Genomic DNA, 26962 nt, shown 5'->3' with positions numbered 1-26962 from the left:
TTGGCTGTTTTATTTGATGCTGTTTCCACTTTATAGTGCATATTCTATGTTCATGTATATTTTATTAAAATCAGCCCTGATGATTTCTACTGAAGAACAGAACTTTGTTAGTTCTGGATCCAACTTCTTTAAATATAGACTGCACAATTCTCAAGGAAATGGTGCATTTGTAGATTCATTTGCAAATAGAGTTCTTTGTGTCTGAAATTTAGTTTCAGGGGCAGTGTGTCACTGAATGCTAGTAGTTGTGTGCTAAGAGCAAGGTAGGACATCTCCAGAAAGGCTGGGGATGTTTGAAACCTGGAGAGCCTCTGCCAGTCAGTGTAGACAATATTGAACTAGGTGGAGCAGTGTTTTACCACTGCCAGCCAGTGCAGACAATACTGAGCTGCACACAAAAGCTCATACCAATGACAAACTTAGTTGGTCTTTAAGGTGCTACTTGAAGGAATTTTTTTTTATTTTGTTTCGACTACGGCAGACCAACACAGCTACCTACCTATACTGAGCTAGATGAGTCAACTTCGTTAAAAGGCAGCTTCTTATGAGAAGCATTGCATTTAGCTGGGAACTGTGGTTTTGATCACTACGCTTACTACATGACCCAGTAGGTTTCTTTTGTTGTTTGGGGCGAGGAACCTACAGCCCTCCAGATATTGTTGGGACTCCAACTCCCATCAGCCCGAGCAGCGCAGCCAATGGTCAGGGATGCTGGAAGCTGTAGTCCAACAGGTTCCCCGCCCTTACAGCGCAAGGCAAAGCCGCTGCTCTCTGTGGCGACCACCACAGACGTGCAACCCAGTAACGGGGAAGGCGCGTGGCCATTACTCCGTCAATTTCCACGCGGCCGGGCAGGTCAACTGAGCTCGGTCGCGAGCTCATAGCTGCCAAGTTTTCCCTTTTCTCGCGAGGAAGCCTATTCAGCATAAGGGAAAATCCCTTAAAAAAAGGGGTAACTTGGCAGCTATGCTCGAGCTTCGAGGGGCAAATCTGTCTTCCCACTCCTCCTGCGCCAGTTCCAAACGCAGCTTCTGTTCAAAAACCGAAGTACCCCCGACGGTTGCGTGAACGTGGGGTCTTGGGAAAAAAACAACCCACGCGCAACCCAGGGCAGTGGAGAATTTCACTCCTGAGGCGCAGACGGAGTCAGAGGCGTGTAAGAGTCTCTCGCCAGGGGGCTCAATCCACTTCCCCCTTGGGAAGCGCTGCGAAAGGAAGCGGGAGCCTCAAGCACGCCCGGCGAGAGGCGGGCTGCACGCGGGCCAGTGGGGAGCGCCTGAGAGGCTAAGCAGCGGCGGCGGCGCGGATCGCCTCTTGTCCTTTCCCGCTCCGGCCGGGCGCATTGTCGCCGAGCTGCTGCTGCTGCTTCGTGGCTTTAGCGCCTTCTTCCTACCCACCTCCCCAGCCTCCCTCTCCCAGCGGGGCAAACCATTGCAGCGCGCCGAGGAGGTGAGGCACCTGTCAGGCGCTCTTGGCTCGGAGAGGCCAAGGGCCGCCCGAGCTGGCCAGCGTGCTCCCTCACTAGGGCCGCCCGGGACCCACCCGCCTGCCTGCCTGCCTGCCTGGGCGTCCCCTGGAGGCCGAGCGGGCGGCGGGAAGCCCGGCTGGTGGTGGAGCCGAGCGCGGGAACCTTCCTCCCCCGCCCACCCCGCGCAGCAGCGTCTCAGGCGCCACCGCCGCCGCCTGCAATGGCGTGCAAGAGCCGAGTCGGAGGAGGTTGCTGCTGCCGGGCAGGTTGCGGGCGGCGGCAGCAGCAGCAGTGCTGGGAGGTGGTGGTCCGGTGGACAGCACGGCGGCAGTAGTAGCCAGAGCAGCAGGAAGAGAATCGGAGGGGGATCGAGAGGCGGCGGGGCTTTTGGAACTCCGACTCTCCCGGGTAAGGTGCCGCGGTGAGCGCCCCCCTGCCCCTGCCCCCGCTCTTTGCAAAACAAAACCTGCCTGTGTGGGGCTCGCTGTGGCTTGACTCCTGCGGCCGGGAGCAGCTTTTGTTTCGGGAGCACCGAAAGTGGGCAGGTTCGCTTGCAAGGCTCGTGAGCGCCGTCTTGCTCCCTGCATTCTTATACAGCCGCCGCTCCTGTTGCAAGGTGCTTCCCGGCTCCCGCGTTCCCTGCCTGGGCAGTTTACGTAGCAGCGGATTGGGGGTTTTGTTTTGTTTTTCCTTCCCTGGCGGGGACAGAGTTGTGCCTTTTGCGCCACTTTCCTATAGGGAGCGTGAAGGACGTCGCGCTAGGCTGGAGAGAGAAAGGAAACGAAGGAAGGAAAGAAGGGGATTTATCGCCACACTTACTAGCTGGCAGTATACCACCCCTCCACGGGTGGGTTTCTTGCACGAGCGACGCCGAAACAGCGAAGCGTGGAGGTTGGGGGAAGGTTCTGCGCCTTGAGATTGATTACTCTCACCTTCGCTATTATTTGCAAATGACCCTTCCACGCCCCCCCTTAATTAATTGCATGCTTGGGGACCAGGGAGAGAGAGGCGATTTAGAGGCAGGGATGTGGTTCTCTTCCAAGGAAGGGATTGGGGGGTATTAACGGCCACATCACAACGTTGCTTAGGAGCAAATAACCGCTTAGTTGTCAAGGCTGGAGAACAGACGCAATATGGGCGCGAGTCTTGTAATCTGTCTCGCAGCCCCGGCAGCGCGTTGACTCGGGCAGGCGGGAGGAGGCGGGAGGTGGAGGCCAGTCGGGGCCGGAGCGAGCCGAGCCAGGTCCACATGTGTGCGTTGCTCGGGTCGGTCGCTTCGGGAGGCTTGCAGCTGCGGTGAAGTTGTAGCGGCGGAGGAGGCGGAAACAGAAGGGCGCTAATGAGAGATTTTGCTCTATTATTAGTCATGTGCTGCTCTTCTGTATTTCTTTAGGGCTGCTTGCTCAGGCTGGATTCGGAAGCAAAACCCGTTTCCTCCTCCTCTTCTATTAAACGACGCCAAGGGACTCTGCCAGCCCCCGTATTCCTCCTTGCGGGAGGGCAGGACGCTCGGGATCCATATAAAATGCCACTTGCCGTACAGATTTTACCGAGATCCAGACTGGGAAATGGACAGATTTAGCCTGCATTGAGGTTTCCTCTTCCCCCTTTCACTGCACCTTTCATGGTTCTTTGTCATGCCGAATATACCCCCAAGGGGAACAGGCAAGTTTTTACCATACCAAATTATTTGCTTCCTGCAAGTTCTAAATTTCTGTGCATGTGATTTCTCTCTCTCATCTCTCTCTCTCCCCCCCACCCCTACAGTCTCAGAGTGAGTTTATTAATTTGTTCATTTGGTGGTGGTGGTGTTTTGAAAATGAAGGCAGCAAAGTGTTGCTGTTGCTGCATGACACCATTTCACAGTGGTAGAGATATGTGTACCTGACTCTACATCATCATTTGAAGGACACTTTAATGATAAAATACATTGGTATAATACAGAACTGTTGTACATTTGAATAGCGTATATATGCATGTGCATACACTGACTGTCGGGAAAGAGAGGGATTAGGTCTTGGTCCTACACAGAAGTAATGTCTCCATTCTCAGTCATGTGATGGCAGTATAATTATTTGTTTATTATAGGAATTTACTTCACTTACTGTCTTCTGCTGTTACTCCATATAATGATCCAGAGGTTCGTGTAATGAAATCCAAAATGGGTTCGAAGAGATGGAGTCCTGATTAGCCCTCACTTAAATGAAGTTCTGAAGATACTATAACATGTTGTTATTAAAGTGTGAAATAGTTTATTCCAGTTATGTTCTGGTCTTCATTTAAGGAGCTTAGGGTATGTATCAGTGGGGCTTCCCAGGCATGTCTTCCATCCATATAACTTCCAAATTCAAATGTGATTCCTTTGGGAGATGGAATTGCATCTGGTGGCTTCATATTACAACCTTCCCCTTTTATAGCCAGCCATATTCTAAAACCGATGTAAATGTTGAATAGGTATGAAGATCTACAAACCCACTGATATGAATCAAAATCCTCCTTTGTGTTGCAGGTTACATCAACATTCTTTTGAAAGACATCCAGTTTCCCACTTGTTTTTGTTTTTGCTGGTACCCATATCTGGAGGATTGTCATCTGCCTATAAGTATGGCCTTGGCAGAATCTAATGTCCTTTAAGCCCCTCATCCACAATCTCAACTGGGAGGATACAGCGGCCACTATGTATGTTGGTTTAACATCCCAAAAATAAACATGATGAAGACAGAGTGTTCAGGGGAAAGATCCAACCTCCGAAGTGCCTCTCCTCACAGGAACGCTTATAGGACTGAGTTCCAAGCATTGAAAAGCACCTTTGACAAGCCTAAGTCAGATGGAGAACAAAAGACTAAAGAAGAAGGAGAGGCTTCTCAGCAAACCAGGGGGAGGAAATATGGATCTAACGTCAACAGGATTAAAAATTTATTCATGCAAATGGGCATGGAGCCCAATGAGAGTGCTGGAGGCATGGCAAAGACCAGAAGTAAAGGTGGACCCCTATCCCCCCAAAGAAGAATTAGGCCAAAAGAGCTTGTGGAGAAGGGAGATGGTTCAGTTGTGAAGTTAGAATCTTCCGTTTCAGAAAGGATTAGTAGGTTTGATTCTATGCACGATGGTCCTTCTTACTCCAAGTTTACTGAAACACGGAAGTTGTTTGAAAGAAATACTCATGAAACAGGGCATTCAAATCGCTACTCCCCAAAGAAAGAGAGATCCGTTTCTAACAGTGATCTTCAAGATGACTGGTGCAGCTCTAAGTCTAACAGAGGAAGTACAGATTCGCTGGATAGTCTTAGTTCAAGGACAGAGGCTGTTTCTCCAACAGTGAGCCAACTTAGTGCAGTGTTTGAAAATACTGACTCACAACAAAATGTTCTAGAAAAGACAGGAGACAATGAAGAGTATTCTGTAACTGGCCACTATCCACTAAACCTGTCTTCTGTGGACACAAATCTGTCTTCCAGTGTTGCAAACCTCGACGATTTCAGCCCCATAAAAGACGCCAATGCTTGGCCTCCGTCAGCTAAACAAAATACCAGCTCAGCACCTGTTGAAAACTCTGAGCAGAACAGTAGTAGATCACCATCAGACAATGAAACCCCCCAAAGCATTTTGCCTTTGTCAAAAACAGGTGGAATACAAAACAAGGATGTGTGCTACGATTCTGTGGATGCCTGTGAAACGACTAAACAAAAGTCCGTGGGTGGACTTGATAAACAAAGTTTGGGTGAGAACTGTACGAGCAGTAAGGCAAAAATAGAGCCTGAAGTACCACCTTTGCAGCAAAAAAAGATCTCTGCTGGAGCTGAGACTGCAGAAATATCAGGAAACTTAATAGCTAGTGATGACATCACAGTCACTGAAGCTTCGTATTCTGTTGGCTCCCACTGTGAAGATACAAATGGAAAGGAAGAACAGGAAGACTTGAATAACTTTCAGAGTTCTCATGTGTATATGCACTCTGATTACAATGTCTACAGGGTACGATCAAGATATAATTCTGACTGGGGGGAGACGGGAACAGAACAGGATGATCAAGAAGACAGCGATGACAACTGTGATTACGAACCTGACATGGAATGTTCTGAAATTATTGGATTGCCAGAAGAAGATGAAATCCCAGCAAGCCGAAAAATTAAGTTTAGTAGTGCTCCAATTAAGGTAAGTTTCACTGGTCTGTTATTCTTTACACTGTTTTTGAGTGGTTGTTTCTGTTCTTTTGTTTTAACTCTTGACATTGTCTCTGGCGAATTTTTTGCTGGTTGCTTCCAGTATTGAATTTGTTTCGTGGCCTTAGGATTCATATTTGGTCCTGACTGGAAAACAAGGATGAATTCAAATTGTTAAGAATCATCCCGAGCCCTAATAACTCTTGCTTGCCCCTTGTATAGTTGTGGCTAACCGGTGTATCAGACATATTTATTGTCACAATATTTAGGCATACTTTCACTCAGAAGGGTTTTATGTGGCTAGAGTAGGTTTGAAATGGTCCTAATCAGCCTGTGTCTGTGATAACTTGTTTTCCCCCCAGTACGATTTTGTCTCCTATGGTGGGAAGTGGGTAGCTAGATCTCTTTTGTCACTTAGCTGTGATTCTTAGGAGATGAAAAAAAAATTGTGGTCGATTGAAGGTGGGGCAAAGAATCCTCTGACAGGACTAGCTTGAAAAAAGCCCTCCTACAGAGCTGTGAAGTGCTAGATATTACGAATGCCCTGTTCGTCTTAGACCTTAGGTAGCTTCTAATTCCATGCGAGGTCCATTTTGGGAAGATATGGGAAGGCGATTGACTAGGTCTCAGGCCTACTTCCCAAGATGACAGCGGTTGCTATGGCCACAGCTATTGCTCCTTCTGCGCACTCGTCATGCCTCTGGGATGGGCAGCCTAAGATTTGGTCTTTGGGATTCCAGTTGCTTATTCCCATATAGTGCTTTTGCAAACATTGTATAATGGCAGCCGCCTTCCAACAAGTGTGTTTGTGTGTAATCCTTGACTGCAGAATTGATGGTGAGAACATGTGATAGGGGATTAGATGAACTGCCTATAAAGTCCTAAGTTTTAGAGAACAGCTATGGGGTGGGGAGGGGGAGCTCTTTATAACATCATATCTCAGATACCCATTGAGATGATAAGGTACTGTATACAAGGGCTGAGGTTTTTCAACCTTAATCATCACCCTTTTGTCTATTAACATGTCTCAAATCACATCCCCCCCCCATGGCACTTCCATCCTGCAGTGTAGGATAACTGGGACTCACAACACCATATTCCCTAAGCCTAGCTAAGGTACAAATTGTTACTTTCCTTATGGAGGCTTACAATCAGTTTCAGAAATGCCTTCTATAAGAGGGCTGTTGAGATGGTTGTATAAGGCTGCAAAGATTCCAACATCTGATTCACATTCATTGGGCATGTTTAAGGCCCAGTTGATGGTAATCAGGGGCTTGTGTCTTTTCTGGGAATAACTAACATTGTGAACATATCCAGAGCATAGCTGCCAAGTTACCCCTTTTTTAAGGGATTTTCCCTTATGCTGAATAGGCTTCCTCGCGAGAAAAGGGAAAACTTGGCAGCTATGATCCAGAGTTATATAGCAGCTGACCCCAGGCAGCAGTGTGAAGCCAGCTTTCTTGCTAACTCTAAATCAGTATTGGCTAGTAAGAGGCTAATAAGAGGCACTCTGCTTTCTATATTCCACCATTTGGATAATTGCAAACTGAGTTAGTCTAGCCTAGTGTTGTTGGTGTTGGTGTGGGGCAGGAAGACTCAGTTCCCCTCGAAACAGCTTTCTTTCTTTCTTTCTTTCTTTCTTTCTTTCTTTCTTTCTTTCTTTCTTTCTTTCTTTCTTTCTTTCTTTCTTTCTTCTCGCCATCCTTTGGATAACCACAAACTGAGCTAGTGAAGTGGATCAGAAAGACTGAACTGTGAACTAAGAAGACCTCCCATTCAGACTTTTGTCTCTGCTATGAACTCAGTGGGTATCTTTGGAAGCCACTCTCTCTGGGTGCTACAGACATGGTGGTTTTCTTTCTCTCCCACAGCTTGGTCTTACCCTCCCTTTGCCAACCCATTTGTCAGACATGCTGATTAGGGAACTGGATGTTGTTACAGTAGGCTCACCCCCACCCCCTGGCTGTCTCATTTCTTAATTTTAAGGATTTTATGTATTTAATAAATTTAGTCTCCTCAAGGGGTAGTTGCCCAGCACCTCCTAACAAAGTGCTGGAATGGTATTCATTATGTCCTGAAATACAGTATTTTTTTGCAAGTCCTGTTTCTGAGAGCCCTGTTACTGAGAAAAACCCCCCCACTTTCCTTCCTTCCTTTTGCAACGTCTTTCCTTGCAAGTCGAAGTTGGTGGTAAACATTGCATTAGAGGACCTTGATATATAAATGTGATTGTGTTGCATTTTCTTATGGGGGAAATCTCATTGGGTTCTCTGTACTAGCTTGACAATTCCACAAGCAATGTTTTAAACCCAGGTAATTGATCCTGTTTCACACATCACACGTGTTTAGATATGTGCCTCCTGCTTGAATAATCAAACAGGAATAGCAACTATCTGTGATGTAAGGATGACATTTATGTTACATTAGTTGAATCATTGAAAATCAGTAAATATTACTTTTTAAAAATGGAAACATTAAGCAGAGAAAAGCCTAATTTGAAATTGAGGTAGTGTCAGTCTTTGTGCTAGATTGGAATTTATACAGGTATCTCTGATCATGAACTACTTTTTTTAGTGAAAATTGACTGACTGCTACTGTTTAGCAACCGTTGACAAAGGCACACATGAGCGTTGTCACTGGCAAATGTGTGTGTTTTAAAAAACCTGGTACTGAGGCTGAGAAGGCAAGGCATCCCACTGCTTTACAAGAGTCTCTGAAGCTCATAACAACAGGGGTGAGCCCCTGCCCCCCTTTCCTGTACTGGAGCTGGGGAGGAAAAGTGGCACTTTCCTCCCACGGTTGTGCTGGGGTTCAGAGAAATGGTTTGATGTCACAAATAAGACTTTTCCCACTTGATGAATTCAGTTACCAAGGCTTGCTCAAATGCATGGCATGTAGTGAAAGTTACTTTGGAACCCATTTGAGATGGCATAGCTGACTTTTGTTAATGCTGTGCAGAATCTGAGAATTAAATTTTAGATTTGTACAGAACTATACAGAACAAAATGTGTAAATAGGTTCACTTGTTTAGATTTTAATTTAAAAATCAGTTCCCCCCCCCAATTTTCTTGACATTTAAAGAAATGCTGTGTAAGTGCTATAACAGTTTTTCATTTGCTCCCACAACAAACATTTATGGATACACCACTAAAATATTTAAAAGTTGGGGGCAGGTGTGGTGGTAGTATCTGGTTGATGCTGTGACCAGGGAATAGAGGGGGTGGGGGGGTGGCAGTGACAATGTCAGATTGCCTTGCATAAGTAAATTGGCCTGGAAACCAGAAGTTCTCAAGCAAAGTTGAAAATTATAGAGTAAGAGGTAACCCATATGCCAGGTTGTTTTTTTTCAGATGTTAGAGACTGTTCTGCATGCCATATTGGGCTGAGAGATAACGTGGTCATTGTAATGGCTGCTGGCCATGATAACTATGTTCTGCCTCCACTATCAGAAACATCGTATCTCTGAATACCAGTTGCTGGGAATCACTGGTGAGCAGAGTGCTCATGTCCTGGTTGCAGGCTTCCCATAGGCATCCGGGCGGCCACTATGATAAAAGGATGCTAGACTAGATGTGCCATTGGCCTGGTCCAGTAGGCTTAGCTCATGTTCCTATGTATTAAAATGAGGGCTATGAGACAGAGTACTGTACGTTGCTTTGAGCCTCTTGGACAAAAGGTGTGGGATATGCATGTAATAAATAAACATAGAGAAGAAAAGGTCCTCGAGAGGGTCTCTTACTCAGCTCCTAGTATTCATGGTCTGTTTCTCAGCTTTTGTAAATCAGAAAAGCTAACAAAGAAATAAGATCCAAAGTAGTCTGGCAACCCATGTGGGATTCTTGTAGGTTTAAACTGGTGAATGCTGCACGGATGAATTTATAACCAGGTCTGCTATAACTTAGTCCATCTTTTCCTGACACACGTTTTATTGGTATAACCATTACTTCAGTTAGGAAAACCACAATTCCTAAGTACGGAAAACCGTATCTGGTAATATCAGTTACAGATGCAGAAATCATTTATCCAGCTGCAGTAATCATTTATCCACTAAGTAATTGAGGAACAATTGACAAACTGTAATCTAAAGAGTCAGATGACAGAGTTGATGAAGCGAGTCACTGGAAAGAAATTAAGCTAGACAAACAAACCCTCTCAAATTGCTGTTTTATTCAACAATACCAATTTGCATATTACTGAAAATAATTTCTCACCTGCTGATCAAGTTATCATTTGTATGTTAAATTGTGTGCATCTGTCACAGACTTAATGTGTTGGTAGCGATTATCACATAAAATCCACAAAAGGCATATATGAAGTACAACAGCTTCAGGAATGACCAACACTTGTGGGGTAAGATAAAAAGAAAAACAAAACACTTGGCCATCAAGCATTTGAATGTGGAGAAGCTAGTATTGCTTGATTTTCACCAATCCTTGACTGCAAAAATACATACATGTTGTGAGGGTGCATTTCTTTAATCCATGATGTACTGTAATGGTAAATTTTGCACTGTTATACACAATGAGTCTCTAACTGCAGTTTGCAAGAACCAGGAGGGAAAGAACCCCACACCCTCCTTCGCCTTTCATGGGAAATGAGTCAGTCTATTGTCCTTTTAAACTTTTGTTCCATCGTTTTAAACTCTTGCAGCTAATGCAGCAGTCACCAGTGGAAAATTCTGTGCTAAGCTGCTTTTACTTGAGAGAGAGAGAGAGAGTTGTTGCCTTAACTATTTTGGTCTTGCAGCTTCCTCAACTACTGTGCAGTTCTGTGGAGATACAAAGGGGCAAGAGTTGTACTGGGGAAGGGGACCAAATAACTTGCAACTCCTCTCTAGCCCAACTGTCATGTCTTGTTTTGTTTTGTTATTGTTTTAACAATATAAAAGAAGATACAAGAAGAAAGGGAGGAACCACGGGAAGGAAAAAGATGAGGAATAACAATGCTGGTTGTTATTTTTTCCTGGCTTTCCTAGTACCTGCAGCACATCCTGTGATTAGCCCTGGCCCCGGGAGTACAATTTCCCAGCTCGTTTTGGAATGGCCAGTGTGTACTTTGATTAAAACAAATAAATAAATGCAAATCTTAGCACTCGAGCAATCCCCAAGAAAAGCAGAATTGCAAGTGCCGTATCAAGTTATGCAAATTTGCACAGGTTCTCTTAATTTGTCTGGCTATTTTGTATAATTTAATCTAGCTTTACCAGCCATGGGGAAAAGGTAAGAAACTATGCGTGACACTTAAGTTTTTGCTCTCCATCTCTGGAATCCTTATTCAAGCACTGCTGACTCTGAATTTGGGATCTGTAAGCCTCTCAGAATGTTGACTTTTGCTCTGTAGATGTGATGTGGGGCTTTGCCAGTCTCTTCACCTGTTTAAGATATGCCTCCACATCTGCTCAACCTGAATATTTGTCATTGCACATACTAAAAAAAAAAAAAGGCTGCCCCGTCAGTACAATATGGATGATGGATGTTGGAGGTACTGTAGTGTGTGTCTATGTGCATAAACCCCCAACTTTTATGTGAATGGGCTGTAGGCTACTGTTCTAAGGCAAGAGTCACATCTGCTGCTGTACCTACTTTTGCCTCTGACCCCACTTACCACTAGTATATGGGCCCCAGAAGGTTCTCCACATGAGAATGCAGCCCTCAGATTGCTATAGCCCCACTCCACACACAGCCAGTGTGGTGTAGTGGTTAAGACTCATAATCTGGTGAACCGGGTTCGCTTCCCTGCTCCTCCACATGCAGCTGCTGGGTGACCTTGGGTTAGTCACACTTCTCTGAAGTCACTCAGCCTCACTCGCCTCACAGAGTGTTTGTTGTGGGGGAGGAAGGGAAAAGGAGATTGTTAGCCACTTTGAGACTCCATAGGGTAGTGATAAAGCGGGATATCAAATCCAAACTCTCCTCCTCCTCCTCCTCGATACCTTTCCCTGGAAGTAAGTCCCATTGACCTTAATGAGACATACTTTGAGTAGGCATATGCAGGATTCCACTACCGATCATTTGTTCTCTTGATGGTCTTTTACAAAGAACATAAAAACTGTCATTTCCACACATGTATGTTTCCCTGTGAAATAAAACAGACCAAGCAACCTTGATAAGAGTTCCTGGAATGTCAGCTGTGCCAAGTTGCTTTTTCCTATTGTTATTTTAAACAAACACCTATTTTTAAATAGAACAACAACAAAAAATAAATAGCATTTCAGTGTAAATTTTACGTAAGATCACATCATGTTTTTATACAGTATATCCCCCCTTTTAATCTAGTATAAATATATCACAAGAAGTTAACAATAGGCCAACAGCTCAAGTATCTGTGGTGTTGATGAACTACAGCAATCATCCCTGACCATCGGGTTCCTTGTTCCTGGATTTTATGCAGTTTATTTAACTACACACATGATGGTTGGAGTTCAATAACACCTGGATGGCCAGGTGTGTGTGTAGCTGAATAAACTGCATAAAATCCACCAGAGCAAGTGACGACCGAATTCAATATAATGGGAAATATGTGAATATATCTCCCAATGTCTCCTCATTGCAGTTTTGCTAATTGCAGGATTTGGTTTGGGTTTGAGGAGGTTTGTAGTTGTGAGGTTCTAACCCTCTTCCCATTGCAACCTCTATCGAAATTGCCCTCACTAGAGGTACTATTGGCTGTAGAGGGGAGAACATACAAGCACAATAACTTGTATATTGCCTCCCCTGCAGCTAATATTGTGGGTATGTAGGCATGGATTGGAGTGGTGACATAAAAAAGAAAAAAAACCTGGGGCAGGAGCATATGTTTTTAAAGTATGATTTAACATGTGATATGTTTTTTTTTGTCCACATCTACATGGACGTGGAACGCGGGTGGCGCTGTTGGTTAAACCACTGAGACTAAGTCTTGCCGATCAGAAGGTCGGTGGTTCGAATCCCCCATTGCTCGGTCCCAGCTCCTCCTGCCAACCTAGCAGTTCGAAAGCACGTCAAAGTGCAAGTAGATAAATAGGTACTGCTACAGCGGGAAGGTAAACGGTGTTTCCGTGTGCTGCTCTGGTTCTCCAGAAGTGGCTTAGTCATGCTGCCCACATGACCTGGAAGCTGTATGCCGGCTCCCTCGGCCAATAACATGAGATGAGTGCCGCAACCCCAGAGTTGGTAATGAGTGGACCTAATGGTCAGGGGTCCCTTTACCTTTTACATTAACCTTTTCCTTACTGTTGGAAAAAATGTGGACAGGCACACATCTTTATCCTGTGCTACTACTAAGTTATAAATGTTGGAAGTATTCTTTCAATATCCCCCCCCCCTCCCCGGGGCCAGCATTTTCATTCCCCACTCCTATAATGATAGAGAACATTAATGCAGTTAATTGCACACAACTTAAAGAACAGCTGAAGGCAGAGCCAATTTAAATTTCTAAAAATGTCTAATAGCAATTCATGATTTGCTTGAGATTATATGAAGAAGTTACAAGTTGGGTTTTTTTTTACTAGCTCTGTGCTTAAAAGGATTAAGATGGATGATTAGGGATGTAAACCGAGGGGGAGAGAAGATGCTCTTCAAAGGCTTATAAGCTTGAAACATGCTGAGGTAGAAAATAGACCTATTGCGCCTATTCTTAAAACAGTAGGTTCAGGAGTAGATTGTTCTTCTGCAACCCCTTGTTATTAAGTGCCACATTAGACTGCCACTTACCATGTGAATACTTCCAAGTGAGGTACGTAAACCTAGGGGTTCTTCACTGTACTCAACTATCTCATTACATGATCATACGGGTCCTTGCATTTTGTCATCTAGCACCAAGAGTCTGTTCATATAGTAACCAGAATGCCAGTGTAGAATCTATCAATGCCATACCAAATGTGGCACCTAAAACTAATTTCCAGCTCTGCTATCATGCCCCCTTCCCAAATACAGCAAAGCTCTTTGCTTTACTGGGGACCCATGAGTTCTAATTACTGCTAGAGTTACAAATAATGTCTGGCTTTGAGTGATGGAATGTTTCAGTAGCACCACTTATTGGGTTTGTCTTCCTTTTGGTGGAAAGATCACTGATTATTTATGGAGGTTTTGAGATACATCTATGGGATGTTCTTCTCAGCAAGGCCTGCCTGGTGTTGATGCTAACATCCTTTCGGCACCAGATTAAGATGTACCTCTTATCCCAGTCATTTGATTACTATGCTTATAATTGTTCATGGGTTGTCTAGAGGGGGGGGGGGTTTGTAGTTTTATTGTTAACCTTGATGGCCGTTTTTGTGTATGTAAAGTGTTTTAGGTGGCGCTGTGGGTTAAACCACAGAGCCTAGGGCTTGCCAATCAGAAGGTCGGTGGTTCGAATCCCTGTGATGGGGTGAGCTCCCGTTGCTCGGTCCCAGCTCCTGCCAACCTAGCAGTTCGAAAGCACGTCAAAGTGCAAGTAGATAAATAGGTACCGCTACAGCGGGAAGGTAAACGGTGTTTCCGTGCGCTGCTCTGGATCGCCAGAAGCGGCTTTGTCATGCTGGCCACATGACCTGGAAGCTGTACGCCGGCTCCCTCGGCCAGTAATGCAAGATGAGCGCCGCAACCTCAGAGTCGGTCACGACTGGACGGACGTAATGGTCAGGGGTCCCTTTACCTTTTAAATTGAAACTATATTTTTACTAGTAGTAATAGTGGGGTATGCATATCCAGAGTTCTAAAATACACCTCTCAGAGTTCCAAACTATACACATGATCACTGTACCTTTTAAAGAATTTCTCTTTGCTCCTAAGTAGCTCTCATGTTTTCAAATCAGGGTATGATAAAGCACAAGCGTAAATCTATATGGAGAGTAAACGACATCAGAGCAGCCTTACATATTTCATCCAAATGCTCTGCAGATCCTTGTTGTGTGGGTTTTTTGAAACAGCAGAGCAGAGAATTAGTCCTGTTGTGATGGTGTTAGCACCGTTCTACCAAATTGTTTTTAATTATGTGAGAAATTGGTACTGAGGAGATTAGTACTGCAGTGGCTATTGCTCTGCTTTCCACAGCTGGCGGCAGCAATCATTCTGAATACCAGTTGCTGGAAACTGTAGGAGGGGAGACTGTTCTTGTGCTCAGGTCTTGTCTGAGGGTTTCCCATAGGCATCTATCTGGTTGGCTACTGTGAGAACAGGATGCTGGACTAAATGTTAGGAAGGGTGGGGCAAAGTTGCTCACCGAACCTGTTCTTACAGAGAATAGAAGGTTAGGCCACTGTTTTAAGAGACAACCCTTGAAGGATTTTGTAGCAAAAACAAGAAGTCGTCTTGTTGCATCTTAAAAGATGAAAACATTTATATGGCATAAGGTTCCATGGACTAGAGTCTATTTAACTCTCACTTAAAGCATTTGAAGAAGTGGATGCTGTTGTCTTTAAGGTGTCCAAAGGGTCTTTGCTCTTTCAAGAGAGCTGAAGTTCTTCAGCCAATGATTAACCATCTTTCCTCTCAACATGGTTGCAGCTGTATTGAACTCAGTGGGAGAGACTCATCTTCCAAAGTTAATCAGTCTTAAGATGTTTGCAATTTACAGACTCAAATACAATTAATTTGTCCTGTGACATACAGGAGGGTCAGTCAACAGGTCGAAGATGTCAGTTAGTGTAAAGCACTCCTAAAATCTCATATTTCATAATAATCAAACTTAATAAATTGCCTTTCCTTAATCTGATGGCATTATTTGTATTTCAGGGCTAAACAGCATGCAGTTGTGTGAGACTGAAATTGGGAAGGGTGTGGTGGGAGGGGGGGTGGAGAGCTTATTGACTCAAACTTGCCTCCCTTAGCAGCTCTCCTGGGGGGAAGGGGGCGGGAAATTATTACCCTCAAAAAGCTGCTAGAGCAAAATTTGAATTAACAAATTGCAGAAAGGGAAAGGGTTAAGTAGCTCCACTGGTCCACTATCCTGAACTTCATATGTTTTCATTTTTTAAAAAAGTCAGGGCAATAAATAATACAGCTGCCTATCATTTGTTGCTTGAACCAGAGACAAAATATATTGGAAAGTGAACGCAATGACAAGAGCTTTGAGTATAGGAAATGATTGGATGTTTAATTGTGCAATGAATAATAATAATAATAATAATAATAATTTGGATTTGATATCCCGCTTTAATCATGGTGGATAAAAATCAATTATTTTTTTTTAAAAATAAAAAAATCGGATTTTTAAAATTTAAATCGGATTTTTTTAAAATAAAATGCTTTTTGAGGAAAATATATTACCATCCAAAGGTTATTCCATCATGAAATAAAGATTAGTTTTTTAATTATGTAGAATTTTATGTTTAAATTTTTTGGTAAATAAATTCCATTAATCCATTCACAATGTCATGCTCTTAAATTGTTATGTTTTATGAAACCTAATAAAGATGCTTTTTACAATAAAAAAAAACAAAAAAACAATGTCATGCTCTTCCAGAGGTTTTTGTAAGATTATTGGGCAGTTTATTATCACAGATGCTTGGTTTACTTTTGCAGTTCTCAAAACTGAATTTAACTCAGCAGAGATCACATGCCTCTTCTTCACAGCAAAAATGTTATAACATGAACAGAGTTGAGAAAAAGACCTTAATCCTATTGTTCTACAAACCTATGAATACAGAATCAACCCCTTCAGTGCTAAGTTTCAAGAAGTTCAGTGAATAGAATAGAAACAATATTTTTCTGATTGTTTGGAGTCGACAGTATTTAAGTTTTTCATGTGTAGGCTGGGCTGACAGTCTAAGTTATATATATATATATATATATATATATATATATATATATATATATATATTTGTTTAGCCAAATTACTTAACAAACATGGATGTTTGTTTAAGCAAATAACATATGCTGTAATGTTATTGTTTCAGTTGAATAAATCTATTTAAATTGTTATTATTAAGGTAATGATTATTTTTCTCCTTCCTAAGTACAACAGAAAAGTTGTCCAAATACAGTATGAATGATTAACCTATTAAACTGGGGATGAAAAAACTAATATGAAAAGTTGCTATTCTAAAAATCTTCATCTACTAGCATATTAAAGTTATACCAGCAAGAATTAGTCTTTATGTAGAAAACTATGATTTAAATCAAGCCTTACTGACTAGTGATTTAAATCGTGATTTAAATCAGTTTGATTTAAATCAAATCCACCCTGCGCTTTATCACTACCCTATGTAGTCTCAAAGCGGCTAACATTCTCCTTTCTCTTCCTTCCCTACAACAAACAATATGTGAGGTGAGTGGGGCTGAGAGACTTCAAGGAAGTGTGACTAGCCCAAGGTCACCCAGTAGCTGCATGTGGAGGAGCGGGGAAGCGAACCCGGTTCACCAGATTACGAGTCTACCGCTCTTAACCACTACACCACACTGGTCCATATACTGACTTCAAATAGTTAGTAGCAATGTAATGCAGCCTTTGCTTTTCACTTTTGCTGTTTTCTCCCTATCCTTCCTCTGTAAGTCTTGTGGGGGAAGCAACTAGGCAGAGATCCCCTGTTGTATTATTGCTGAAATGTTGTCTAATAGTGATTATGCACAGGTGCAAATGAACAATACATAAGAATTTAGGAAAACAAGGAAATCTGTTGAGCATTGGGTACTTTTCAAAGGACAGTGATGAAAATGCGTGTGTGCGTGTAGGTTCAAATTAGGAACATCACTTAAAATCAAGATCACTTGATATAATGATAATTTGCAAAGTAAACTTATTTCTGAGTTAAATAGTTTTTCATTGCCGATGAAATCTAAGTGGGTTTTTTGGTCATACAATTCAGAGCTTTCAAAAGAGTAATATTGGACAGTTGGTTTCTATTCAAAGAAGATCAGAGAGATGTTCTTTATGTGTTAAGGCCTCTCTCTGGTAGCTAGTAAGTTGATTGGTTTTACAACTCTTTAGGTTGCTATGGGCCACAACATCTGCTTGGCCTTGCAAGTCTGTTCATGTCCTACTTAGGTTAATCTTCAGTCATTTCTTGCCAGGAGCTGCAACAGACCTAAGACTTTTTGTTGCTGCTATTATTTATTAAATTTGTTTACTGGACCGCCCTTCGTCTGAAGGTCACATGGCAGCTTACAACATAAAAACACAAAAGGCATAAGATATTAGCAATACCTCCTCCCACTATTTTGTACAATTTGACTGTTATGCACCTGTTGCAAGTTTAAAAATATTTACATCACTGACAACTTTAAAAATCTCAAACATGCAATCAGTTTAGGTGACCACCAGGCCAACTCTGACTGAAATGATATGGGATTCCTTGTCTCCCCAAACACAGTGCTGATCCTCTTGCTTTTGGGGACAACCCCAATAGCAACTGACCTTAGAAAGCCAGGCATCAGGATTTGGCTGAAACAGAGTGCAGAGAGTCAGGCCCTTTCGGGCTTGTAGACATTATTAAGGTCTTTACTTACTCCCTTGCCCTAATATTATTGATTGGCCTATAGAAATGCTTTAAATAAATAAGGACTCATCTGCAACCTTGCAATCTTAAAATATTTGACGCACTAACTAAAAGGATGAGGAGGAAGTAAGTGTTGAGTGCTGCCCTCTGACCGTACTGTTCACATCGCTGCTCAGCTCACATTTCCTGAGGTCAGGGCCTTGACCTTGTGATAAGCCATCCAAATTGCAATGCTTTTGTCTAGAACTACCAGGATGTGGGTGGCGCTGTGGGTTAAACCACAGAGCCTAGGGCTTGCCGATCAGAAGGTCGGTGGGGTGAGCTCCCGTTGTTCGGTCCCAGCTCCTGCCAACCTAGCAGTTCGAAAGCACGTCAAAGTGAAAGTAGATAAAAGGTACCGCTCCGGCGGGAAGGTAAACGGTGTTTCCGTTTGCTGCTCTGGATCGCCAGAAGCGGCTTTGTCATGCTGGCCACATGACCTGGAAGCTGTACGCCGGCTGCCTTGGCCAATAATGCGAGATGAGCGCCGCAACCCCAGAGTCGGTCACGACTGGATCTAATGGTCAGGGGTCCCTTTACCTTTACCTTTATGGATCATGGAGCTATTGCAGAGCCTCGAGTCCATGCAAGGCTTTTACAGTTATATAGTTCTCAACACAAAGTTATTTTCTGTAAGCCATCAGTTTTCATTTGCAGGTGTACGCCGGCTCCCTCGGCCAATAACGCGAGATGAGCGCCGCAACCCCAGAGTCGGTCACAACTGGACCTAATGGTCAGGGGTCCCTTTACCTTATCAGCAGCAAGCCAACTTATGCTGCTCAAGGGGAGGGGGGGGGACCGACCAGTGTGTGGATTTAGAAAATCTCCAGTCTGGTGGAAATAGTTTCACTGCACAGTGCAAAGTGTGATTAAATAAAGAGTGAATATAATTGTAAATAACATTTATTAGGAAATGAATCTTGCTCACCTGTTTAAAATATTGTTCAAGTTATTTTAGTGGTAGTTGAAAATGTTTCAAAGTCACTGTGTTTGTGTGCCTTTTCTGAAAGCATGGGGGCATCTGCTTCTCTTTCTCAGGGACACACTGAGGCTGTTGAAAATGTTGCCTCGGGTCGTCCAGAGCTTTCAGATAGTGTTAGAACTATGTATTCTACATCCTTGGCAGAGAAGTGTCAGGATCAGAAGATTATCTGGAGGCAGAATATTCCCCTCACTCTGTTTATTAGCAAAATGGGGAAAGGCTTTGAATCAAATAAAGCGGTAGGGAAATGTTTATTCTAGACTAGAGCAACGTTTTATTTTGGGCAGGGTAGGAAATAATTGTAGTTGCCTCTGCCCACATTTCCGTCTCCTTTCCCTGCTGTTTCTTGCATTATCCATTTCAGATTCAAAGATGCTTTAGTTTAGAGGCCTGCCACAGCCTTTCCCATTCAATGTGGGCAATTGGGGGGTGGGGGTTGACATGAAAGTGGACTTTTAAGCACATTTGACAACACTCTTAAAAGCTTCCCTGTGATCAGAAAACCTAAGGAGCAGGGTTGCTGGTTATGGAGAGGCTTCTAAATGCATTCCATGAAACCTATCTAAAAGTCTCCTTTGACCTTCCTCCTCTTTATGGGAAGGTCAAGGATGAAGTTGTTGGCCAGCTTGTGTGGTGTTGTACCTCCTACCGGTATGTGCCTTCAGGCATAGAAAAGCTGTTTCCACCACTCCCAGCCATGTCCACCTGTCACATACCTGATGTCATATTGCATCAGGGTAAGATAGTGGCTGCAAAGTCCTCTTTATACCTCCTTGCTCAGGGTGCTCCCAGTTGCTCATTGCAAGTGTTCTTTGGTGCTCTTTAAATTTGTTGACTGCATTGCTGGAATTGGATCCACTTGGGAGCTCTTGGTTGATTTCCACTTATCTGAGCCGGACATTAGAGAACTTGGATTTAATGATTATTATTTTTGTACAGTGGGAAAAGTGCAACACTCCTGTGTTTCTTAATAGTTCCTCCATTTGCTTTTCAATGAAGCTAACTTGAAAATGATTCATGCGGTTCCATATGTGCTTTCATGTGCTTTAAAAATGTTTCAGAAGTGGCACACATATTGCTAGCCTATTATCTATTTCTGAAAGATAGTAAGGTATAGAAAATGGTTTTTAAATGTTTACACGATTTACATTCTAAGATAAAAATAAACAATGCATGCTCTGAATCTTTCAATTGAATATAACAATAGATACCTAGAGTCGGCTTCATGTTTGAAGTGACCCATGGCATGCCCTAAGGTGGGCCCCCAAATGTGGGCTTGCAGCACTGGTGGTTTGCTGTGAGCTTCCATTTTAAATTTCTCATGGTACCTCTGGGTATTGTCGGGAATTCAAAATGGTGGCTTGTCAACCAAGCTGCCCAGCACAAGTGCCCCAGGGAAAGCATTGGTAGGGTCTGCCAGGGCACTGGAGTCCTGGCAGCTGTCCAAGGGTGCCAGGTGCTGACTTGAGGCCTATGGAGCCCCCAAGTTAGTCTCTGCCTCCCTATACTGGGGATTAGATACTGATTTCAACAATGAACAGACCTTTCTAAGAGGAAGAATGTAACAGTTATAGGCTGATATTCTTCCATCTCAGTTTGACAAGTGCGCTATTATTATTTTTTTAGCGTATGTTGAAAACAGGAGTGACAAATATGTGTACCAGCTGTGACATGTCACAAGTTAAATGTAAAGCAATCTGATGCAGAGTCTAGGCTGTCATTGGTACAGCAAACCGGTAAGCCTGTGTGAAAGTTAATAGTTTAAATTCCTGTTCTGTCACACGTGTTTATCTAAGCAGAGTGCATCACAGAAAGAAGCACTGCGTGGGAGAACTTCCCAAGTGCACAGAATAGATCACTTCACACAAAAACGGGAAAAAATTCCTGCATGGTTGTAATTTTGTAGGCTAATGCTACTTAAAAATTGAGTGTCTCAGAACAGTTTGTTTACAACTCTGCTAAGGTTTTGGCTAAGGCTGGGTAGATAGCTAAACAGCACAGGTAAGCCACATAACAAAGGGCACACATAGCAAAGAAAAATGCTTTGCACATTTTTTAAAAAAGGGAGGGTGGTGTGTTGTCTGCAGGCACAGTGAATCAATTGCCCACTGTTCCCTTCAATGTAACTCAGCCTACATGCACACCATACATTTAAAGTAGATTTAAGGCCCATGAAAACTAGCTGGCACTTCTTACAGCTACAATCCCCAGCACCCACAACAAACTACGGTTCCCAGGGTTCTTTGGCATAAGTAATGTGCTTTAAAGATATGGTATTTATGCAACTTCAAGCTACAATACACAGCCTTCAGACTGTTTTCCATTGAACCAGTGAAAAACCTTGCTACTAGCCTGTGTTAAAAGCTCAGCTATTAATAAATCAGTTAAGTTACCAGCAGCTGCGTAGAGCATGAATTCAGCAGCCCACAGTTGAACCGACAGCAGACAGCATTGCTTACTTGTGCACCCATGGTAGAAGATGTTGAATCTGTAAGAATGGACTGCTTCCTCATAGCAGGAAATACCTGTATAATAAATCCCAGTAATGTTTTGGATCTTGGTCATAAATGCAAGTAAAAAATTATAATGAAGATGTTTGTAACTTGCTTGAGGTTACCCTCAAGGGGTGGAGCAGCTGCATTATGAGGAAAGGTTACAACGCTTAGGGCTTTTTAGAATTGTAGAGTTGGAAGGGACCATAAACATCATCTAGTCCAGCCCCCTGCAATGCAGGAATGTCAACTAAAGCATCCATGACATAATGACCATCCAACCTCTGCATAGAAACCTCCAATGAAGGAGAGAGTCCATCACCTTCCCAGGGAGTCTGTTCCACTGTTGAACAGCTTTCGTTTAGAGAAAAGACAAATAGGAGGCAAGAATGTGGTGTATAAAATAAATGTAGTTTATTCTTACAGCAAATACTGAGGTGGGAAAGAGTCATTAAAAAATGATGTTTCTCCAGGATTTCCACACAACTGAATGCATGTCCCCTCTCTACTTCTGTGTGGCGAAACGTCAAGTCACGATTTCCAATTAAACAGATTTTAGGTATTGCTTTACATAACATGGCAACTTGTTCCTATCTGAGATAACTTCCCCAGTATTACTTTACCATTGGATGTTAAACAGGAGGCTGCAGTGGGGGAAAGGACTGCATAGAGATTAATAGTTTGCCACACCCGGTCACCCTGCATATTGATAACAACATGTTCATGTGCCTCTCCAGAAATGTTGAGCTTGAGGTGCACTGTTTGCATTGTTCAATTAGCAAGCTTTGCCAGAGGGCCACCTAATTTGGCCTCTTCTCTCTTTCTCCCCACTTTTTGTTTGAATTCTGCATCTGGAAAATGTAAGAGGGATATTCAAAAGACATGTTCGTGACCGAGAAGCCTTTCTGATTCATGGTGTGGGCTGCCATGAAAAAGCTGCTGAGGAAATGAATTCACATTCAGCGAGAGGTTTGGATAGGATGCAGTTATTAAGGCATGTGGCCACACACTGCACGGTGAAGATAAAGAGGAAAATTTAACAGATGTCTCATTTTCCAATCCCCATCAACCATGTGCGCTGGTTGGCTGTTATGATTAAGAGTCTTTTTGTTTTTTTCAAACAAAAAGCAGGCATTTTTGTCTAGTTAGTGAGGTTTTTGTAACATGTTTCACTAATTCTACTACAGCAAGAGACTTGTTTTTAAATATTGCCTTAGTTTTTGTTAATGACGTTTACAATTGCCGTAGCAAGAGAAGCTCTCTTGAAGAATTACCTTTTTCCAATTTTATTACTGCAGCATCGATTTGCATTTGGATGACCCCTGCTTGTAATTTCTCTCCCCCTCCCCCCTCTTATTTTTTAATGGAAATGCTCTGAGTACTGAATTATGGATAGTTCAGAGAGAAATGCATAGGGTTTTCATTAAAAACATTTAGTACTTGAAGGCAAAGAGAATTATTAGCATGCATAAGGAAATATAGTGAGGATTTTTTTTTTTGCAGGCCTGCTTTTCTGAGATTTAAGAGGTTTGAAATTCTGACTGTTTAAGGGTAAATCAAAGCACAGAACTATCCTAAAGGAAGGATAGATTTTGTGGTTCTTGTTGTCGTCCCCCCACGACCAGTGTATTGATGTGATAGTTCTTGAGGCAATTTGGAAACCGCTGCTAAAAATTTGTGAATTTTGTTAACAGCTGGATCGTATTGCTGTGTCTTAAGTTTGCCATCGAGACCAGCATCCTTCTTGCACTATTGGAATGAAATGGTTCACATGGCACAGTAAGCTAAAACTTGGCTTCCTGAGACCATGGAACTGTTTGGTTCCTAGAGAGGAGCTCACAGCTTTGCTTCTCCTTGGTACTTTTTGCTGCCACACTGGGCAATCCGTGGATTGGCATTTGTTCTGATTCAGCAGGAAACAGTGGGTTTTTCTTGGGTGGAAGTGGCAGAATGCAGGATCACCCCTAACTCCTGGGACATTAAACTGTCCTTTAAAGAGGGATTAATGTTTAGGGCCAGGAAAGATTCATCATTTTCATAGCTGCCAAGTCTCCCACTGAAAAATGCAGGATCAGCAGGGGCGTGGCACCGGAAGTCGCTTCTACGCATGTCTGGACATGTGTAGAAGCAACTTCCGGTGCTGGCGCCGCCCGATTTCCGGTGCCCAGACATGGGTAGCATGCCACTGGAAGTCGCTACTATGCATGTCCAAACATGCGTAGAAGCGACTTCTGGTGCTGCACTACCCATGTCTGGGCACCAGAAATCGGGCAGTGCCAGCACCCAAAATGGAGCCTCTGGCAGGTAAGAAATCCGGGGGATTTACAGGATTTTTTTTTCATTCAGGAGAACAGCGGGAAACGGTTTAAAATCCAGGGTTTCCCCGCGAAAAACGGGAGACTTGGCAGCTATGATAATTTTGAATAAAGGCAAGTTTTCCTGCTTTGGTTGTTGTACATTAGGAACGTAGGAACCTGTCTTTATACTCGGACATGGATTCATATAGCTTAGTATTTTTTCCCATCACTGACTGCAGTGACTTTACAGAGTTTCAAGCAGCCCTGCATGGAGTTGGCAGGGAACGTTTGCTTCTCACTGCAGTGAAATAACTGTTCAAGCTTGATATCTATTCCTGAGGAACAATGATGAGGGGAGAGGGATAATATCTGAGGAGCGTCTCCCCCCCCCCTCGATGAACAGTTATATCCATTGCTCAGATCACTTGGCAGAGGCACTGAATTTGTCCAAGTAATTTGGTTTTTCTGTGACACCCTGCTGTTTAATAATACTCTTCAGTTCCATTTTTCGCTTTCTGATGGAAAGATGTTCTTTCATTGTTCTCTACTGTGTGTGATCTTTTGCATCTTGACACTTGGTAGTTTTCTATGATATCTGATTTGCTTCATGCAAGTACAAGCGAGTGCATTTCTTTCTTTCAGCTCCCCTTGGCTTCATTCAGGAAGGCAAGAGTGTTGGTAGATTCTAATGGGATTGCCAGTTTACCATTGTATTCTCAAAATGGAGCACAGCATTAATGAAAGCAATAGTTTTCGAATGCAGATTTGTCCCCTATGCAGTTCTCTGAAAAAAGCACTTGCATTTTCAGAGTATAACTATCCAAACCTCAATTCCCAATTTTGAAGATTTAAGCCTTTGTTTTTAGTAATGGATTTTTAAGTGAGCAGCTGCTCTTTGTTCATAGTAACTGGGCTGTTCCATTCAGCTTTAGATCCACACAGGGGACCTTTAGTATCAGGTTAAGTGGCTGGGATTACTCTGTGTGGGACTTGCTGTTGGTTAGTATAGGACGGGGTTGGGATCCTGTGGGACTCATGACTCTTGTTGACTCCAGGCAGCATGGTCAGAGATGACATAGTCCAGCAACCTCTGGAGGGCCACAGATTCTGCAGCCCTAGTACAGTGGTACCTCGGTTTAAGTACACAATTGGTTCCGGAAGTCTGTACATAACCTGAAGCAAACTTTCCCATTGAAAGTAATGGTAAGTGGATTAATCCGTTCCAGACGGTCTGCGGAGTACTTAAACTGAAGCGTACTTAACCTGAAGCGAACTTTCCCATTGAACGTAATGGAAAGACCTGCTTGGTCTGCAGCATTAAACCTTTGCTGCACCTGTTGATCTGATGTACTAAACTCTGTGCAAATCAGTTGCAATTGAATGGAAACAATTGGCTGCCATATAAAACTGAGCTAGCAATGTTGGGTAATCTGGTGGCTGAAAGAGCTTTTGTGGGTTACTGAAGTGGGTTTTACTCATACTATCAGTAAATTCCATTTTTAAGAATTGCTTGATTTTGTGTACTTCTGATTTGTGCTCAAGGTCCAATTAAAAGTTCTCCAGCCACCCTTCTGCTGAAGAGCATCGGCAAGGTGTGACAGATGCAATCAAATAAAAATATATGAAGTTGTTTATAATGTGATGTTTGTTGCATTTCCTGCCTCTCGCTAGTAGTGCATGACGTAAATCACAGTTGCTTTACAGATTATCTCACAAACATTACAAATTGCTTTAAAGATTACCTTGGAAAACATTACTGTAATTAGATAGTAGATTAAACTTTATTGCTTTCCTTATATTTGGAAATCTATGCTTTTGGGAACAGAAGTGCTGACCAATGAACAAAGAAAAGCACAGTTAAAAAAACGTAGATTTTTCAGGTCTTAAATGCATATGTTAAAAAGAGAGAGTTTATATTGCACTTCTTCCTGTGTTTTCCTTAGAGAATTGCAATTATACACTTCAAGTGGTATAAGGAAATCCCTGCTTGCTTTATAAGGAGCACACAGCATCAGGCAGCTGTCTCAAACTCTTTAATTATGTTTCTTTCAGGACACAACAATTCTGTCCTAGCACTTCTTTTGATGACACAGTAATGAATTTTACTCCTTTTTTGGAGCTTAGGAAGGGCTTGTGCTTCTGCCAGCATGGTTTTCTGATTCTCTAGCCCTTTCTGCCTTGATCCTGGTGGGGTTCCCACTCATGACCCTTTTTGTTCTGCACTTCTTTCTCAGCACTCTTCCTCTAAGTGCATTTTTATACTAGCCCATGGGATTCCTCTATTTGGGGAGTCAGCGGTGGAGCACACTTTTTGCGTGCAGAAGGTTCCAGGTTCTGTCCCCGGCATCTCCAGTTAAAATGGATGGGCAGCAGATGAGGAGAACGAGTTCTGCTGAGAGCCCTAGAGACGGTTGCTGCCCATCAAGAGTAATAGACAATGCCACTAGCCTTGTCTAAAACTTCCCTTTTTTCATCTAGGCATCCATGTGCTCTGGATAGCACACAGTGTCCTTTTGCCCCGGCAGGAAAATGTAAGAATTTATGAGATCTAGCAATAAATTATTATTATTATTATTATTATTATTAATAATAATAATAATAATAAATTATTTATACCCTACGCTTCCTGGTTCAGAAACCCGGGCTCAGGGTGGCTAACAACAAATTTAAAACACTTAATTGTAACACAACATAAAAGCAGCATAAAATACAATATAAAAGCATGAATAACAATAAAATTCAAAAATCAATTTGCGGGCAATCCATCCAATAAACATTAGATGGTCACCAGGGCTAGCTGGCTAGATTAGTCCTACTTGGGCCAGCGAGGAGGCCAGGGGAGATTTAGCTATGGGGTCCCAGAGCGGGTAATCTTCGTAAAAAGGGGAGGGGGGAAGAGAAGGGAAATAAAAGATAAGGCTGAGTTCAGGTTAAAGGCCAGGTGGAATAGCTCTGTCTTACAGGCCCAGCGGAAGGAGGTTAAATCCTGTAGGGCCCTAGTCTCATGGGACAGAGCATTCCACCAGGTCGGAGCCATCACTGAAAAGGCCCTGGCCCTGGTGGAGGATAGTCTGACTTCCTTAGGGGCCAGGACCTCTAAACCATGGTTATTCATGGGGGGCAT

The 26962-nt window shown here is 43.0% G+C and overlaps 1 protein-coding gene across 11 annotated transcripts in view; it reads left to right on the top strand.

Annotated features, from left to right (window-relative positions):
- The first annotated feature begins 1300 nt into the window (after positions 1 to 1300).
- PPP1R9A (protein phosphatase 1 regulatory subunit 9A) overlaps positions 1301 to 26962 on the top strand; it is a 136825-nt gene continuing 111163 nt past the window's right edge. For 5 of the 11 annotated variants that reach the window (XM_035129902.2, XM_035129896.2, XM_035129897.2 and 2 more), the window contains exons 1-2: positions 1461 to 1876; positions 3978 to 5623. In XM_035129902.2, the coding sequence (XP_034985793.2) occupies positions 4178 to 5623 (1446 nt within the window). In that variant the 5' untranslated portion in view covers positions 1461 to 1876; positions 3978 to 4177. The other 6 variants (XM_035129901.2, XM_035129900.2, XM_035129899.2 and 3 more) reach the window with 3 other exon arrangements.

Source organism: Zootoca vivipara, chromosome 12 (assembly GCF_963506605.1).
Source record: "Zootoca vivipara chromosome 12, rZooViv1.1, whole genome shotgun sequence".
NCBI lineage: Eukaryota > Metazoa > Chordata > Lepidosauria > Squamata > Lacertidae > Zootoca > Zootoca vivipara.
Note: the sequence above shows the minus strand (reverse complement) of the source record. Positions and strands in the feature narration are given on the sequence as shown.